Source organism: Medicago truncatula, chromosome 5 (genome assembly GCF_003473485.1).
Source record: "Medicago truncatula cultivar Jemalong A17 chromosome 5, MtrunA17r5.0-ANR, whole genome shotgun sequence".
Lineage (NCBI taxonomy): Eukaryota > Viridiplantae > Streptophyta > Magnoliopsida > Fabales > Fabaceae > Medicago > Medicago truncatula.
Window position 1 is genome coordinate 37,509,181 of NC_053046.1, and position 16,028 is coordinate 37,525,208.

The 16,028-nt window shown below is 31.7% G+C and overlaps 1 protein-coding gene across 4 annotated transcripts; it reads right to left on the reverse strand.

Annotated features, from left to right (window-relative positions):
• Window positions 1-11,679: 11,679 nt before the first annotated feature.
• LOC11429506 (putative glycine-rich cell wall structural protein 1) lies at window positions 11,680-13,799 on the reverse strand. Of its 4 annotated transcripts, XR_003012097.2 has the most exons (3): window positions 13,598-13,677; window positions 13,416-13,477; window positions 12,608-12,841 (listed from the first exon to the last, which is right to left on the reverse strand). XR_003012097.2 is itself a non-coding variant. In XM_024783611.2 (2 exons), the coding sequence occupies exons 1-2, from the start codon at window positions 13,674-13,676 to the stop codon at window positions 11,924-11,926; spliced, it is 336 nt and encodes a 111-aa protein (XP_024639379.1). In that variant the 5' UTR covers window positions 13,677-13,799; the 3' UTR covers window positions 11,680-11,923. The 4 variants fall into 4 exon arrangements, 2 of the variants coding, with proteins under 2 accessions (XP_024639379.1, XP_024639380.1); XM_024783611.2 differs by lacking the exons at window positions 12,608-12,841; window positions 13,416-13,477 and adding an exon at window positions 11,680-12,171 and having other exon boundaries at window positions 13,589-13,799; XM_024783612.2 differs by lacking the exons at window positions 12,608-12,841; window positions 13,416-13,477 and adding an exon at window positions 11,680-12,171 and having other exon boundaries at window positions 13,598-13,794.
• Between the last annotated feature and the right edge of the window lie 2,229 nt (window positions 13,800-16,028).

Sequence of the window (16,028 nt, forward strand, 5' to 3'; positions counted from 1 at the left end):
TACTCTCTCTCCCCCTATAAATCTCCTTCTAACTTTTTACCCTTTTGGGATAAAAAGAAACCAATATTGGGGTAAAAAGAGATCAATTGACTTAGGGTAAAAAATGTTCAACCCTTAGGATAAAACTAAATCTGCTTCGTTTTACCTCAAAAACTTTTTACCGTAGGTAAAAAGAATCTTCTTGGGGGTATAAAAAGAACCAAATTTAAATTTATCCTAAGGGTTGATGTCTTTTTACCCCAAGATTGGTCTCTTTTTACCCCAAATTAAAGTTGGTTTCTTTTTACACCAAAGAAGCATACTTAGTAAATTCGAATAAAATTTATCAATTATTAATAAAATGAGATTTTATATGTACTATTTTTGTTTCTTTCTTTTTATTTACATTGACATTTATTTTATGATTTTGTCATTTAAATAATATAATGTCTTCGAACACTAATTAAACCCAACGTGAATTTGAATAAAGTTGCGTATTGAATAAATTCGATAAAATTTGCATCTTAAATAAATTTGAATAAAGTTGCGTATTTAATAAATTTGAATAAAGTTGCGTATTTAATAAAGTTAAAATCAATTCAAAAAATAAATGTAAAAAATAAAGTCACAAGTACACATAATCAATTAAAAAAATACACAATTTTATTTAGTTTTAATTTCTTCTATGATACATTAGTTACATTCTTCCTAAATATGTGGTATCATCAGGATGTTGGATTTAAATTAAATTCTTAAAAGTTTGCAGAAAATGGTAGAATTGAAGTGTCATATACTTTGGGTAGAGATTTGCAACTTTCGTTGAAAAGTCAATAGAATGAAGAGAACACAACACATGTATTCTACAAAATCAACTATATATGTTATGACATCGAATTCCTTCATATAAGATGAGTCATCACATAAAGGAAAGCATTCCAAGAGGTTGCTTTGAGTTTAATCTTACTGCCCTGCCAACTGACAAGTTTCAATTGACAGAGGAGCACGATCAAACTCAAAGGAACCTCTTAGAGGTGAATTCTGTGACACTAATCTTATACGAAGGAATTTGATATCATAACTTATATAACTGATTATGCAGAATACATGTTGTGTTCTCTTAATCTTTTGACTTTTCAAACTAACAAGAATTTATTTTAAATTCCAACAAAATAAAGACACTACCTAATTTTTGAAAGGAACAATAGAATTTACGGATGAAGGCTTCAAAGTTGTTGTTTAACAAGTTTGACCTTATCCAATTTCAGAGGTAAGACAATTGTTGTAGTTGGAAGGTGCATTCCCTACCTAATCACGATCTTCTGGCAGAATTAAACTATTGAGAAGATCTTCAGGCGATCTCAGCAACGTGACAAACACATTGATCAACGGGAACATGATGTGGTGCCAAAAAATCGAGAACATGCTCCTCACATCGTCAACGTTCTTTAATTCTAGCCGACTTAACGTTATTCTCCGGTCGTCCAATGTTGGACGTTCATACCAAATGTATTCCACCCTCCTCGTGTCTCCGGGGTTGAGTCCTTGGTTGATTTCATCAAGTTGATCCTTGAGACATTTTAACGTGATATTAATGTATTGAAGCTTGAACATCTGTGGATTTCTACCGTTGAAATGTATGCTAACACTGAACAAATCGATCATTGTTTCAAACCTACACCATAAAAAATTAAACAATCAATGAAAAACTAATTCAAACATTTCATCAAACACTTGGAGTCGAAATTATACATAAACCCTAAAACTCATTACTACAACATAAACATGCAAACATCTAAGCAATTAAACAATATAAGTCATTTACATGTAACATTGTATCATTTCTTGCAAAAAAAAAATCAAAATTTAAACAAAACCCTAAAACTTAAAAAATCTAATTTAAGCGAAAAATCTAACATAAACATGCAAACATCTAAACAATTGAGAAATATAAGTCATTTACATGTAACTGTTGAAGCAAAAATCTTTTTGATGAATGTTTTAATGATAACAAACCTCGTGAAATAAATAATAAGTTTTATGAATGGTAATCTACTGATGGTTGCACTTGAGTTTTTGTTAAAAGAACAGGAATCACATAAGTGGATGAGCTTGAAGCCACTCACGTCAATAAGTGCATTATATCTACTCAACAATGAAAGAATGAATTTATCATCAGTTGAAACACCAATATCATATCTCCATAAAGATTCAGAGCTCAAGAATCATGATAGAAGAACTTGTATCATGATGGAAGAACTTACATAACAAGCTAAAGAACAACGTGCTTGGAGTTATGTGACAAAACTCACAATGAGTGTTATGTTATATGATTTGAAGATCATCCATGGGTAAACAAGATAAAAGGAAATATGCATACAAGTTAGGAAGATTCTCAGAACCTCCTCAAAGTATCACACTTCCAAAGCTTCTAAATATAAGAAGTTTAAAGTTCATAATGTTCATATGAATGGAGTTCATAATGATCATGAACATAAACCAAAATATTTCCAGAAATCATAAGGGATTATTTCATGGATAAACAAGAATATTTAAAGTCATCTGTTACAAGAAATATTGAACAGAAATATTCTTTTGGATTTCAAAGAAAGAATCATCTTGTTTGTCAAAACAAATGATTTCTCCTTTATATTCTTCAAGTAGTTTTTGAAGGAAATAAATAGACAATCTTCATAAGGTTCAAAGTGTTGAAGAACATTAGAATGTCTAGCACAAGGTACAACCGTCAAAAAGGAAGGAACCCAGAGGAAACATTCTGAAGTTCATATGTATGAACCCAGAAGGAGTTCAAAAGGTTGTTCAGAAGGTTGCTCAGAAGGTTCATTAGAGCAAATCCAAAAATCAATGTCCACACCAAGAACATGCAAGAACAGATGTGACATGAACATATCTTATGAAGACAATGATTTTGACTTTGGATCAAGAAATCATTAAAGGCATCTATGGTGATTAAAGGATTAATGGACTTTGATAGTTCTTGGTGTTTGTGCGTTCTTGAGTGATTAACCAAGACACAAACAAAGTTTAAAGCATACCAAGTGTAACACCCCGTTTTCCCAATATGAAAATTTCTAAACATTTATCAGAGTAAACAACATAAACGGGATATCACATTCTTTTCTTAAAATCATAAACTGAATAAATAACTATTTATCCTTTAAAATTCAATAACAAAATCTTAAATACTTTGCAGTGGAATTTCTTCAATAACTAAAAACAATCTTTGCCACTAAGGTCTCTTTATAAATGTCTCATAAAAATCCAATCTAAAAACATAGTCATGAATCTTCAAAAACAATACGTAAGGAATATAAAAGTAATAACAAAGTTCCCATCCCGTTACGTATCAGAGCACCTAAAGACACACATGAGAGCTAATCCACTCACAACAGCAACTGAAACTCGATCACCTGCAAGTTACTCATACGAAGAGCAACATTTCCAAGCAGAAGGGGTGAGATTTCACAAAACAATAATATTAAGCATATAATTCAACAATTATATTTAATCAACATCAAATCATCTTAATATTCATTATAGATAGTACTATATCATTTAGCACTTCAATCATAGTTTGTATAAACAATTACAACTTCACAACTTATCAACTTAAACATCCTTGACTCGACAAATGTGACTCCAACTCGATTATGCAACTTAGACCTCTTATATGCATGTGGTACCAATACGGAGCATCAAGCCCCTATCGCTATTTGAGTATTATTATACTTCCAGAGCATCAAGCCCCAATCGCTATTTGAGTATTATTATACTCCCGGAGCATCAAGCCCTAATCGCTATTTGAGTATTATTATACTTCCGGAGCATCAAGCCCCAATCGCTGAATGCTAATGCATGGACTCGACCTCTTAAACATCTTAATTCAACGACCTCTTATATTAATCCAATAATTTGGAACATCATCATCTTCAACATCTTAGACCGACTCATGCAGCTTAGTTAAATAACAAACAGCAACATAGGTAGTATGCAAACCATCATGATATAATAATATCGAACTTAAGTCATGTAATGTATATACAATTATATAACATTATAACAACATCAAATTATGAACAAAATCGCGTAATATCATAAAATAATTTTCAATATAACTATCATGCCTGTAAAGATATTACTATGAAATTTTAATATATTCTTTCGGCCAAAATAGCAGCAAATATTCGGTGCTCATACATATGCACATAATCCTTTAGAAGTATACTCACTTTATAACCTATTTGAAATTAGCCAAGACACGTAAATAATTACTAGTGTAGCAACTCTATCCAAAAAAAACTACTAATGTAGCAACAATTCATAAATAAAACACTAAATAAATAAATGCATGATTAATGTATTAGCATCATTAGCCTGTTAAGCAGTATATTTCTTTCTAAAGGTATTAGCATCAGACTACGTTAGTTAAAATTAATGTTTTGTGAAACTAGAAATCACGACACAAATAACCAATTAGAGATCAGAAAAGCACCAGTTTCGGTGAACTTTTGAATCGTATTCAAAATTATTAGATAGCCGAAATTAATTTATCAAAACTAGGATTCAATAATATTCCTATGCAGCATCTCTCCCGAATTTCAAATATAAAACAACTTATGTATTTACGACTTATATTTTTGGCTTTTCTAACCCTAATTTCTCTAATCCTCAAACCTAACGACAACTATAAGGTTAAACCATTTTTCATCAATTAATCTCAAATTTCTCACCTTAACCCTAATTCTCAAATTCTCTAAAACCAATCCTACACTTGTTAAATTTAATCATCAGAATTACAGACTTAATAGAATTGAATGCTAGTCTCACCCTTACCTTAGAATGAATGATCGGCGGCTTCTCTCTCTCTTGGTTCTCCTCTTCTCTTGTTTTCTCCCGTTTTCTCCAAAAAGCAGTTTCACGTAAAAAAGTTTCTAAACATAGTTTTCTTCTTATATCTCTCCTCATTTTATTTTTCTTATTTCCTCTATTTTCACTAAACTCCTCTAAATTCCAAAACAGCTCCACATCTCAATATTTATTTTATTTTCAAATCTTATTCTATTAAATACTAAAATAAGCCACTTAATAAATCACATAATCATTTAAATATATTCTAAACTCATTAAAAATAATCGAATAAAACAAATAATTCAAAGAGGGCGTTACACCAAGATACAAAGAATCAAAGGACATAAAGACTTAAGAACTCAGTTAGAGTTCAAAAAGTTAAAAAGAGTTCAGAAGGTTGGACAGAGTTCAGAAGGTTGTTCATGATGAACATCAAGAACCAAACCCAAAAATTCATGAACCAAATAAAGAACATACAAGGTTCACATGACTTAAATAAAATCCCAGTAAAGTACATTGACTAAGATCAATCAAGGAATAAAGACATTTATTTGATTAAAGTCAAAAAGGGCATCTTCAATGTTCATTCAAGACTATGAACATTTGAAGTACAAAACATTTGGAATATTCCATTAAGAATATCATCCTAGATGTTTTCCATGCTGCACTTCATCGATGTTCCACTATTAGGATTTGATTACATCAAATAAGAGTCTTACAAATCATCCTAAGTGAAACAAAAACAACATTCTGAAGTCCCTTGAGTTCAGAAAGTTCGATCCTGCTCCATGCTTTTTCTGTCATGAACAGTACAGTGGTTGGAAAGCAAAAGGCAAAGTCAAAAGCAAGATCAGATCTGATTCAACAAGATCTCGATACATAAGGGAGTTGGTACTGTACAAAGCAAACCAAATCCCCTAAAGCATGGAAGTGAAGTGACAGCTCCACTTTATGAGATCCTGCATGCGCTCCAAGACAGATTTCAAAGAAGATCTGTTCTATCAACATTCTGAAGTTGTACAAAGAAAATCTTCAAAGTACAACCCAGAAATTCATGTGACATTCATCTGCAAAAGCCCAGATGCATATCTGACTGTTCATCCACATGAACCCAGACGAAGATCATGAAGAACGCAACAACATTCTGAAGTATTTCAATTTGCCCAGAATTTCAAATTAAAGTTGGTGGGTCCCAGGACACGTGGCATAAGACCAGTGGTCACTCTCCAACGGCTACAAAGGCTCAAGAACTCTATAAATAGAGATCAAGACCTCAGCATAACACACACCTTTGCAAAGCATACAAGAAAACAACATAAGAGTGTTTGAAGCTTTAGCAAAAATATTGATCATCACAAAGATTCCAAGAAGTCTTCAAAAGTGTAAATCAATATCTCTCTTATCTTTTTAAAGATAAACTTCTCCCTCCATTCTTCTTCTTCTGTTTGTTTCTCAAACATTCAAACTCCAAACATCTTGTAAAGTCTCATCTAGCTTTAGGGGTACTAAAGTGTTAGTCTGAGCTGAAGGTGTAAAAGTCTAAGTGGGTAACTTAGCAAGAAGTAAAGAAAGTCTCATCTAGCTTTAGGGGTACTAAAGTGATAGTTTGAGCAGAAGTTGTAAAAGTCTAAGTGGGTAACTTAGCAAGAAGATGCAAGCCTGCTGAGGCTTAGAGAATACAGTTGGCGTAATTGTTCAGGTGAACAAAGATTGTAAGGTGCAGGATTTGAGAGGTTATCTCAAGCATCATAGTGGAAACTCTCACAAGATTGTGAGGAGTGGACTAACCCACATTGGAGGAACCACTATAAATCTTTGTGTGTTCTTCTTCTCTTCCCTATCCTCTTTATTTTCAGTATACACTACACACACAAACACATATGTATATTTAAATTGTTTCTGTATAACTACTTCAGAACGTTCTGAAGTCAGTTCACTAACTTAACTATTCCAAGTCCAAAATTTGAGAATCAATTTTAAGTTACAGGTTTAATTTTTAAAGGGTCACAATTCAAACCCCCTTCCTTGTGACTATTTTATCTACTTCAGTAACGTTGTATCATTTCTTGCAAAAAAAATTCAAAATTTAAACAAAACCCTAAAACTAAAAAAAATCTAATTTAAGAGCAATAAAATCTAACATATCAACATAAAAAGGTTAATGGTGTTTGATTATGAAAACTTACTTGTTATTGGAGTGTTGTTTGATTTGAAGTTGAAGGAAATTTGTATTTGTGTGATTCGAGAGAGATTTTTGAGTTTTTAGATTGGAAATGAGGAATGAGGTTCTGCCTGCCTTTAAAACAACACGAAACATGAGTTAACCCATGCAAATTTAACTCTAGCGTGAGTTTTCTCACGCAGGTGCATTTTGGTATTTTCAGTTGGGAGCGAGCAAAATGTGTTGGGTAAATAGAAGAATTCAAAAAGACCTATCTCTATTAAAAAAATATGTTATATGTAGCTTTATTGTTCATTACATCTATTTTTTTTTTAAAAAAAAAACATTTTGAAATATGGGTCGGGCTGATCCATTGGATCGTGTAGCTCACTACAAATTGGATTGGGCACAATTTTGGTGCCCATCAATCAAGTGGACCGACCCACTCCAATCCAATTATATGAGCTAGCTCACCGAACCAAGGCGAGTTGGGCCACACTGGCCTATTTGACAGCCCTATCCATAAGCAACCAACAAACAAGCTAATAGATCTAGTCTTTTTGGTCGAACCTTAGGCTTTATTTAGACAGAGCGAAGTGAGAATGAGTTTACTCTTAATGCGGTATATTGGAGATTATACTCTTCCAATATCATGTTAACTTATGTGAGTTTACATTATCTTCTAAAGAGCCAACACTAACATGGGCAAATTAAGTTCATATGATCTTATTTGATCGTCTAATGAGCTCTCTTAATATATACCACATAAATGAATTCAACTCTTTCTTTTTTGGTTTCAAGAGCACGAAATTCACACGCACTAAATACATTGAAAAGAATGGTTAAGAAGCAAAAGTTTGTTACCGTTCTATTGATTTACTCTTTTAGAGAACGGTTTTTTTTTTTTTTTTCTTCTTTTCAATCCAACCTCAATGGCTTCCCAGATCAATAACTCTGAGGTAATGAAGTCAATTACACATGAGGTAATGGAGTTAGGCAATGTTTGGATAAACAACTTCATTTACAATTTATAGCTTAACCACTTATAATATAAGCTCTTATGAATAAAATGATAAAATAAAGTCAATTTGTTTTTTGTATAAGTTTTAAGTTGTTTTCATAAGCTATCTTGGAGAATTTATGTAAATAAGCTGAAAACAGCTTAACAAGATGTAATAAGTTGTTTATTTCAGTTTTCTCTAACAATCTCACCAGTGCTTATGCCAGTAGATAAGCTAAAATAAGACAATCCAAACATGCTCTAAGTATGTTTATTATTTTGGAATATTTGTTAACTTGTTGGAATATAGTGACATTGTGACAACCACATCCCGAATTTTGTAGGATGTTGGACGACTTCATGCTAGACATATCAAAACAATGTCCTCAATTGATATTGGTAAATGAGAGAGACTCTAGAACATATATTTTGGTCAAATTTATTTAGAAATAATCTTTGATCATAACAATATGATTTTTCTTGTAGAAGAAGTAAATGAAGAAGGGTATCAAAGCTCGAGAGCACAAAGTTCTGTTCAACAGGATCACAAGTAAGTTGCACATATCTTCAAATTGCTGTAAAACATAGATTTTTCATGTCATGATGCATTCTACTATGGTTGCTGGTGTGACCTTTTATCATCATCCTCATCAATTTATCTGCATAATTCCTTTCTTCTCTTACCTCATCCTGCTCTCTTACACCATCTCCTGCACTAATTTAAGTTCCTATACTTAGCTCTCTAACTCTCGGATATTGAAACCCTAGATTATCAAATTACTTTTTTTTTTCTTTCCAGCATGATGTAACATGTATTTTTTTTTTTTTTTTTTGTAGATAGACGAAATGACAAAGCCATTATAAATTCACACACACAAGTGGAGGTACCGGGGTTCGAACCCCTGTCATGGCATCCGGCCTAACAATTTCAGTATTTTGCCAGTTGAGCTAGGACTTTTGGATGTATTTGTTTTTATTTTTCAATTGAATAAATACTTGTTATTTAACACTACTTATAGCCCAACTCATTCTTTTCTTCTACAAACATATAAGCTAAGAGGAGCATAAATTGAAAGCAAGATTTCCACACAAAAAAATTAGCCTCTATGGCACATTTGTTGGAATTCAAAGAGATCGTTAATTGTTAAAGATAGTCCTAGAAGGATTTCTTAAAGAGTACTTGAGAGTATATATCATTTATTAGTTATAGGGAGTACATTAGGTGATGTTAGCAATTGGGTATTGGAGGTTTAACAATAAAGCAACATGTGTTAGCAATTGTTAAACATTATTTTATTTTACACTTCTGATTCGTTCTAATTGCTTAAATGGTCAGAAATTATATTTTCTATAATTTATATTTTTATCGTTTTGGAATGCAATGAAGAGCATTATTAATTTTAAATCAATCAATCAATTTCCCGCGGATTTACCTGCAGTTTTCTGTTTACTTGATATCCTTTCATGCGGATTCTCCTGCGTAGTTTGCTGCCGAAATACCTGCAAGTATATTCGCAAGAAAGTGCTAACGGGCTGGACACTTCCAAACACTGACCTAATACTTCTTGCGGATCCTAAAATCCTATGGAAACAATTACCCAAGGTGTTACATGAGAACCTAAATTCTTGATGAAATCCGCAGGAACTGTTTTACCAGCGGAATTTTCATTAAACTCCGTAGGTAATTCTGTAGGAAAACCAAGACTTTCAGTTGTGATAGTATATACTCACTTAATATGGGGCGGACGACATAATTGCCACAACAAAGATGAGAGAAGTAGTGCATTGAAGCACAAAGACATAACACAACTTGGTTTTCATCCTTGTTACAACACTGCATTCAGATGCCATTACATTAATATCATGCCATTACTTGGATATAAATTAACATATAGAGCAAATTGCACTTACCTCCCTTGAGGTTTTATTAAAAAACATTGGGATAATAATGTTTTTCACCCTTGTAATATATGTCATTTCCGGTTTTCGTCCCTATAAAATTTTCAGTTTGATTTGCACCGTCGTAAAATATTTATTTTCCCACTAACTTTTCCGTCTCTTTTCACGGTGCTTATACTGCTTACCAAAATCTTTCCCTTCATCTTCATCCACAGTTTTTAGAAATTCTCTAGCACACCAGTTCAATAAACACAACCATTTAATTGTTTTTCCAATTTTCAGTATTCCTTCATCTCTTCAGCTCTCTTTATCGTGTTTCCTTCACCATCTCTTCAAAGCTCTACGAAGTTTAGATGATCTGATGCTTTTTTTGAGTTTTGAAACTTCATATTTCATTTATTTTCTTGTTGTGATATTCTTCTTCAATTTTATTTTCTGAATTTATTGTTCAAGTTCTTCGACATGGTGCTTATTAATTTGGAACATAAAGTGTTTATTGATTTGTCTGAGTCAAATCTATTTTTCTTATCATCAAGCAATAGAACTGAAGTTGTATTTCGAATCAATGGAACTTGAGACTAGTATGTAATTAAATATATACATGTAGTGCATGGTTGTTGTTTCTATGATAATGCATAAAAGGTGTTTTGATTTTTCTCAATCAAACAAGGAACGTCCCTTATGCAAGTTAATAGATACTCCTAACACAATTTTGTTTGTTATCCTCACTAAAAAATAAGCAAATTAAAGGAACATCCATTTTGTTTGTTTTATCACGACTAAAAAAATTGGCAAATTATACGAGAGTAGCAATGGTGTGAAGAGAAAATGTTAGTCATGTTAACAATGTTAAGTCAAGGGAGGTAAATGTCTTTTCCGAACTAGAGGGAGTGTGAGTGTCTTTTTTTTGTTGTTGTGGTGGTTAGGGTTCGAACCCCCAAACCTTGCATATATTATGCATTGTCCTTACCAACTGAGCTAAGCTCACGAGGACGGAGTGAGTGTCTTTTAATAAAACCTAAGGGCAGGTGAGTGCAATATGCTCTAAAATATACGTTAAAAAATTTAAAACATGCCTTTTTTTTATGTATTTTGTACAATGAATATATTTTATATGAGGTGTGTTATTTGAACAACCATTTGATTAACAACTTATTGAAAAACCATAGATTTACAAAGAAAAATCATGTATTGACACAAAAATAAAAGCAATAGAGATAAAGTAAACATATAATGTAAGTATGAGAAAGAAATTTGTCACAAAAATTATGACAAAATGGTTGTACAAATACATTTCTGTTTTATATCTATAAGTATATTAAACAATAAAATATAGTGTGTCTTGATTTGTATATGTTCCTACAATAGTTTATTTGCTTGATTTTGCAATAAGGTCAGTACACGGTTTCTGTGTGGTCCGATTTCAGATTGCAAAACAGTTTATGAGGCATATTTGACTTTTTACTCTTTATTTCAATGTTTTTCCTGTTCGAAATTGACATTATTAAGCGTGAAGTATCAGTACAAAACATGTCACTTGTTCGAAATTGAAATTTTTAGTTTCTTATAAAAATAAATCGGGACATTCCTAAAAATTGAAAATAAATTGGAACAAATTTTTTTTAAGGAAAATAAAATGGTATTAGACTTTCTATTGGACAATTTTGAACCATAATATTGCTAATGTGGCGCTCCACCTGTCGTGTGGTTAAAATAAACCAAAAGGTCATTTAAGACTTTCAATGCAAAAGTTATACTTTCGTTTACTTAAACAATACCTCAATCACACTTGTTAACATTTCTTTTCTTTTTTTATACAAATATCCTCTCCATACATAATACCTTACTTTTTTGAATAGGTCAGGAGGTAGAACAGAGACAATTTTGAAATTCCAAATAGGTTGACACCCTAAAAGACCCTTATCCTATACGGCCTATCTAAGAAAATTTTTATTGAAAAAAAAGGAAAACACAAAAGCCAAACACAAAAGAAAAATTCAATTCACCATTGAAAAGTTCTATAACTTTCCATCACCTCCTCCTTTTTCACCACCTCCTTTTCCTTCAACGGGAAGGGGTATTTTGTATCCACCACCGCTCCCTTTTCCACCTTTACCACCCTTTCCACCGCGACCCCACCACCAACTTGTTCCCCAACCTGGCCCCTTCTTCCATGTATTGTCGACATACCCTTTTCCACAATGACCCTCTATTCCATCAACAAACCCATCAATGTTTTTCCCTTTTTTGCCATTCCAGATTGCACCTAAGCCCGACCAGTATGCACAACAATCAACTCCAATGTTAGTATTTGATTTTTCTACTTCCCAATTTGAAAATAAATATTTTTTAGGCGTAAATATGTCATTGATCCCTGCTCTTTCACCATATTTTGGCATTGGTCCCTGTACTTTTAAAAGTTTTACTATTGGTCCTTTTGTTAAGTCCAAGTTAAAAAAAAAACCGACGATGCACCACTATGGGGACCTAAGTGCCATTTTCCGCATTTATTACTCGCACTTTAACTATGAAGGACAATAAAAACATCACGATTGGAATAAAACTATGGTCCAAAATTTTTCAAATCAACTCATCAAATAATATGAATCGTAGTATTTAGCCAAATAAAAAACATTCATATTATCCCCCAAAAATTGTACGCCAGCATGAGGGAGTGGTTACTGTGTTAAATTGTTTTTAGATTTAGGCTTAAATAGCTAAATAAATTAATTAATTATACACCAAAAATACATAAATTATTTATCATATTTGGGTTGCTGGCCTGAGTAGTGTAGTACCTTACCCGTGCCCTTACCCATTTAAATTTACGAGTAATTATCTAGACCCAAGCCCGGACCCATGAAAGTGGGGTTTTATCCTACCCATTGCAAGTATTTTTTGCAGTTATCCATCGAGTCTAGGTCCAATTGCCATCCCTAGTGCCACGTGGAACAATCATCCACACCACATGGCACACCAAAAGACAAAAAAAAAATCAACTTTTTATCTATTATTTTATTCATTATTTTTTGATTTAAACATATCATGTCCCTGCACTTTCGGTACTTTTTGATATTAATCCCTGTACTTTTCGATAAAAATCATTTTTGTTCATTAAAAAATTAAAGCTTTTTATTAAGAAAAATTTAAAAAAATAGAAAAATAAAAGAAAAACATAAAATTAAATCTTTTAAAGGATAATTTAAAAAATCTTTTTATCTCGTTAAAGAAACATAATCCTGTGGACCAATTATTTTTTAAAAGAATAATTATAAAATCATTTTTGTTCATTTAAAAAGGATTTTTTTTTAATTTTATTTCTTTATAATTATTCTCAATAAAAATAATGAACAGGATGATAATAAAATATAATAATATTATTTAAAGTTTTTCAAAAAATGCAAGGACCAATAATAAAAAGTACTGAAAGTGCAAAGACTAATGCTATTTTGAAACTAGATCAAATTTCAACCAAAAGTAAGTTTCAATCGCCCCCTTGCAATATTGTACCTCTGCCCAGTTTGCATATCCATGTACCCCAATATTTATCTTTGATTTTTTTGTTTCACCAGCTACAAATATAAAAGACTTCTTATTAAATATAAAAGAATAAAACAACTGTGCATATATGAAAACTACTATATACATATACATTTTTTTTGAAGGAATATATATGTACATACATTGTTTACCTTCGGAAGGCATAATTGCCACAAGAAATATGAGAAGTAATGCATAGAAGCACACAGAGACAAACAACTTGGTTTTCATCCTTATTTCAACAAATTGAAAGTATCTTGTGAGATATGATGAACACAATAAAAAACTATATATATAATGACCATGAGACACTAACTATAAGTCAAAAACTATATATAATGATCATGAGACGCTAACTATAAGAGGTCCAGAAAGAATACGAGTAGATAAAATACATTGTACAACAAAAAAAGAAGATAATATATCTTGATCAACAAAAAAATATAGAATATAATATTTTGTTAACTAATTGCAAGGATAATTGGTTATCAGCATCTATTGAGTAATGAAAGGTTAAATTGGGGAATGTTTGTTAACCAAAGTAAGCAAGATTGAGACAATGACAAATAGCAAACCACAGTGGCAACAAATTCTCATATTTTTTTTAGAAAAATGATAATCATTGCGAAGAACAAATTGTTGTTTATTCCATATGATTTATACCATGCCATATTTTTAAGAAATTGATATAATATATAACCATTTATTTTTATTTCTTAAATTGAATATTAATATACCACAAGTAGAACTCTCAAAATGGTTTAGACCCACCACACCTCTATTTTAGGGTACTAAAAAAATTAGTTTGTAAAATAGTTTTATCATGTATGGTTGAATTTTACTATCTCCGAGATTCACTTTGTGAGTTGTGTAAATACTCTCTACTTTTGTATTGATGTTTTTGTGTTATTTATCCGTTATAGATGTTGATTTAATAGATGTTTTAAATAAAATTTAACTAAGTTTATGAAAACATGTGATTTATTTGATGAATAATAATTTATGTAATATGTTTCTATTAAAAAAATATATGATATGTAGCTTTATTGTTTATTACATCTATTTTTTTTTTTGAAAAAAAAATACATTTTGAAATACGAGTTAGGCTGACCCATTGGACCGTGTAGCTCACTACAAATTGGATTGGGCTCAATTTTGGTGCACATCAATCAAGTGGACAGACCCACTCCAATACCGAACCAAGGCGAGTTGGGCTGGACTGGCCTATTTGACAGCTCTACCCACAAGCAACCAACAAACAAGCTAATATATCTAGTCTTTTTGGTCGAACCTTAGGCTTTATTTAGACAGAGCGAAGTGAGAATGAGTTTACTCTTAAGAGAAATGCTAGAGGCACTATCTTTTCAACACTCACTTTCTAATTGGCTTAAACCAATGTGTGACCCACCACTTTAAGTGGAACCCATTTTAAAGTGTAAGACCCACCATGATTTAAGCCAATTAAAAAGTGAGTGTTGGAGAGAATGTTGAAAAGAGTGTCCTAAAGAGCCAACACTAACATGGGCAAATTAAGTTCATATGATCTTATTTGATCGTCTAATAAGCTCTCTTAATATTAACCACATAAATGAATTCAACTCTTTCTTTTTTGGTTTCAAGAGTGTAACGACAAAATTCACACGCACTAAATACATTGAAAAAAATGGTGAAAAAGCAAAAGTTTGTTACTGCTCAATTGGTTTACTCTTTTAGAGAAATGTTTTTTTTCTTTTTCTTTCAATCCAACCTACATGGCTTCGCAGTTCAATAACTCTGAGGTAATGAAGTAAATTACACATGAGGTAATGGAGTCAACTTAATTTACAATATAGCTTAACCACTTATAATATAAGCGCTTATGAATAAAATGATAAAATAAAGTCAATTTGTTTTTTGTATAAGTTATAAGTTGCTTTCGTAAGCTATCTTGGAGAATTTATGTAAATAAGCTGAAAACAACTTAACAAGATGTAATAAGTTTATTTAAGTTTTCTCAAACAATCTCACCAGTGCTTATGCCAATAGATAAGCTAAAATAAGACAATCCAAACATCTTCTTAGTATGTTTATTATTTTGGAATATTTGTTAACCACATCCCGAATTTTCCTTTAAAAAAAAAAAAAAAAAAAAACCACAATCCGAATATTTTAGGATGTTGGACGCCTTCATGCTAGACATATCAGTACAGTATCCTCACTTGATATTGGTAAATGAGAGAGACTCTAGAACATATATTTTGGTCAAATTTATTTAGAAATAATCTTTGATCAGCAATTATTTTGTTCAACACTTCCAATTCGTTCTAATTGCTTAAATGGTTAGAAATTGTATTTTCTATAATTTATATTTTTATCGTTTTGGAATGCAATGAAGAGCATTTTTTTTTTTTTAAAATAAATCAATCAATTTCCTGTGGATTTACCTGCAGTTTGTTGTTTACTTTGATATTGTTTCCTGCGGATTCTCCTGAGTCGTTTTCTGCCGAAATACCTGCGAGTTTGTTCGCAAGAAAGTGCTAACGGGCAGGACACTTCCCAAACACTTACCTAATACTTCATGCGGATATACTTTTTCTGTGGATC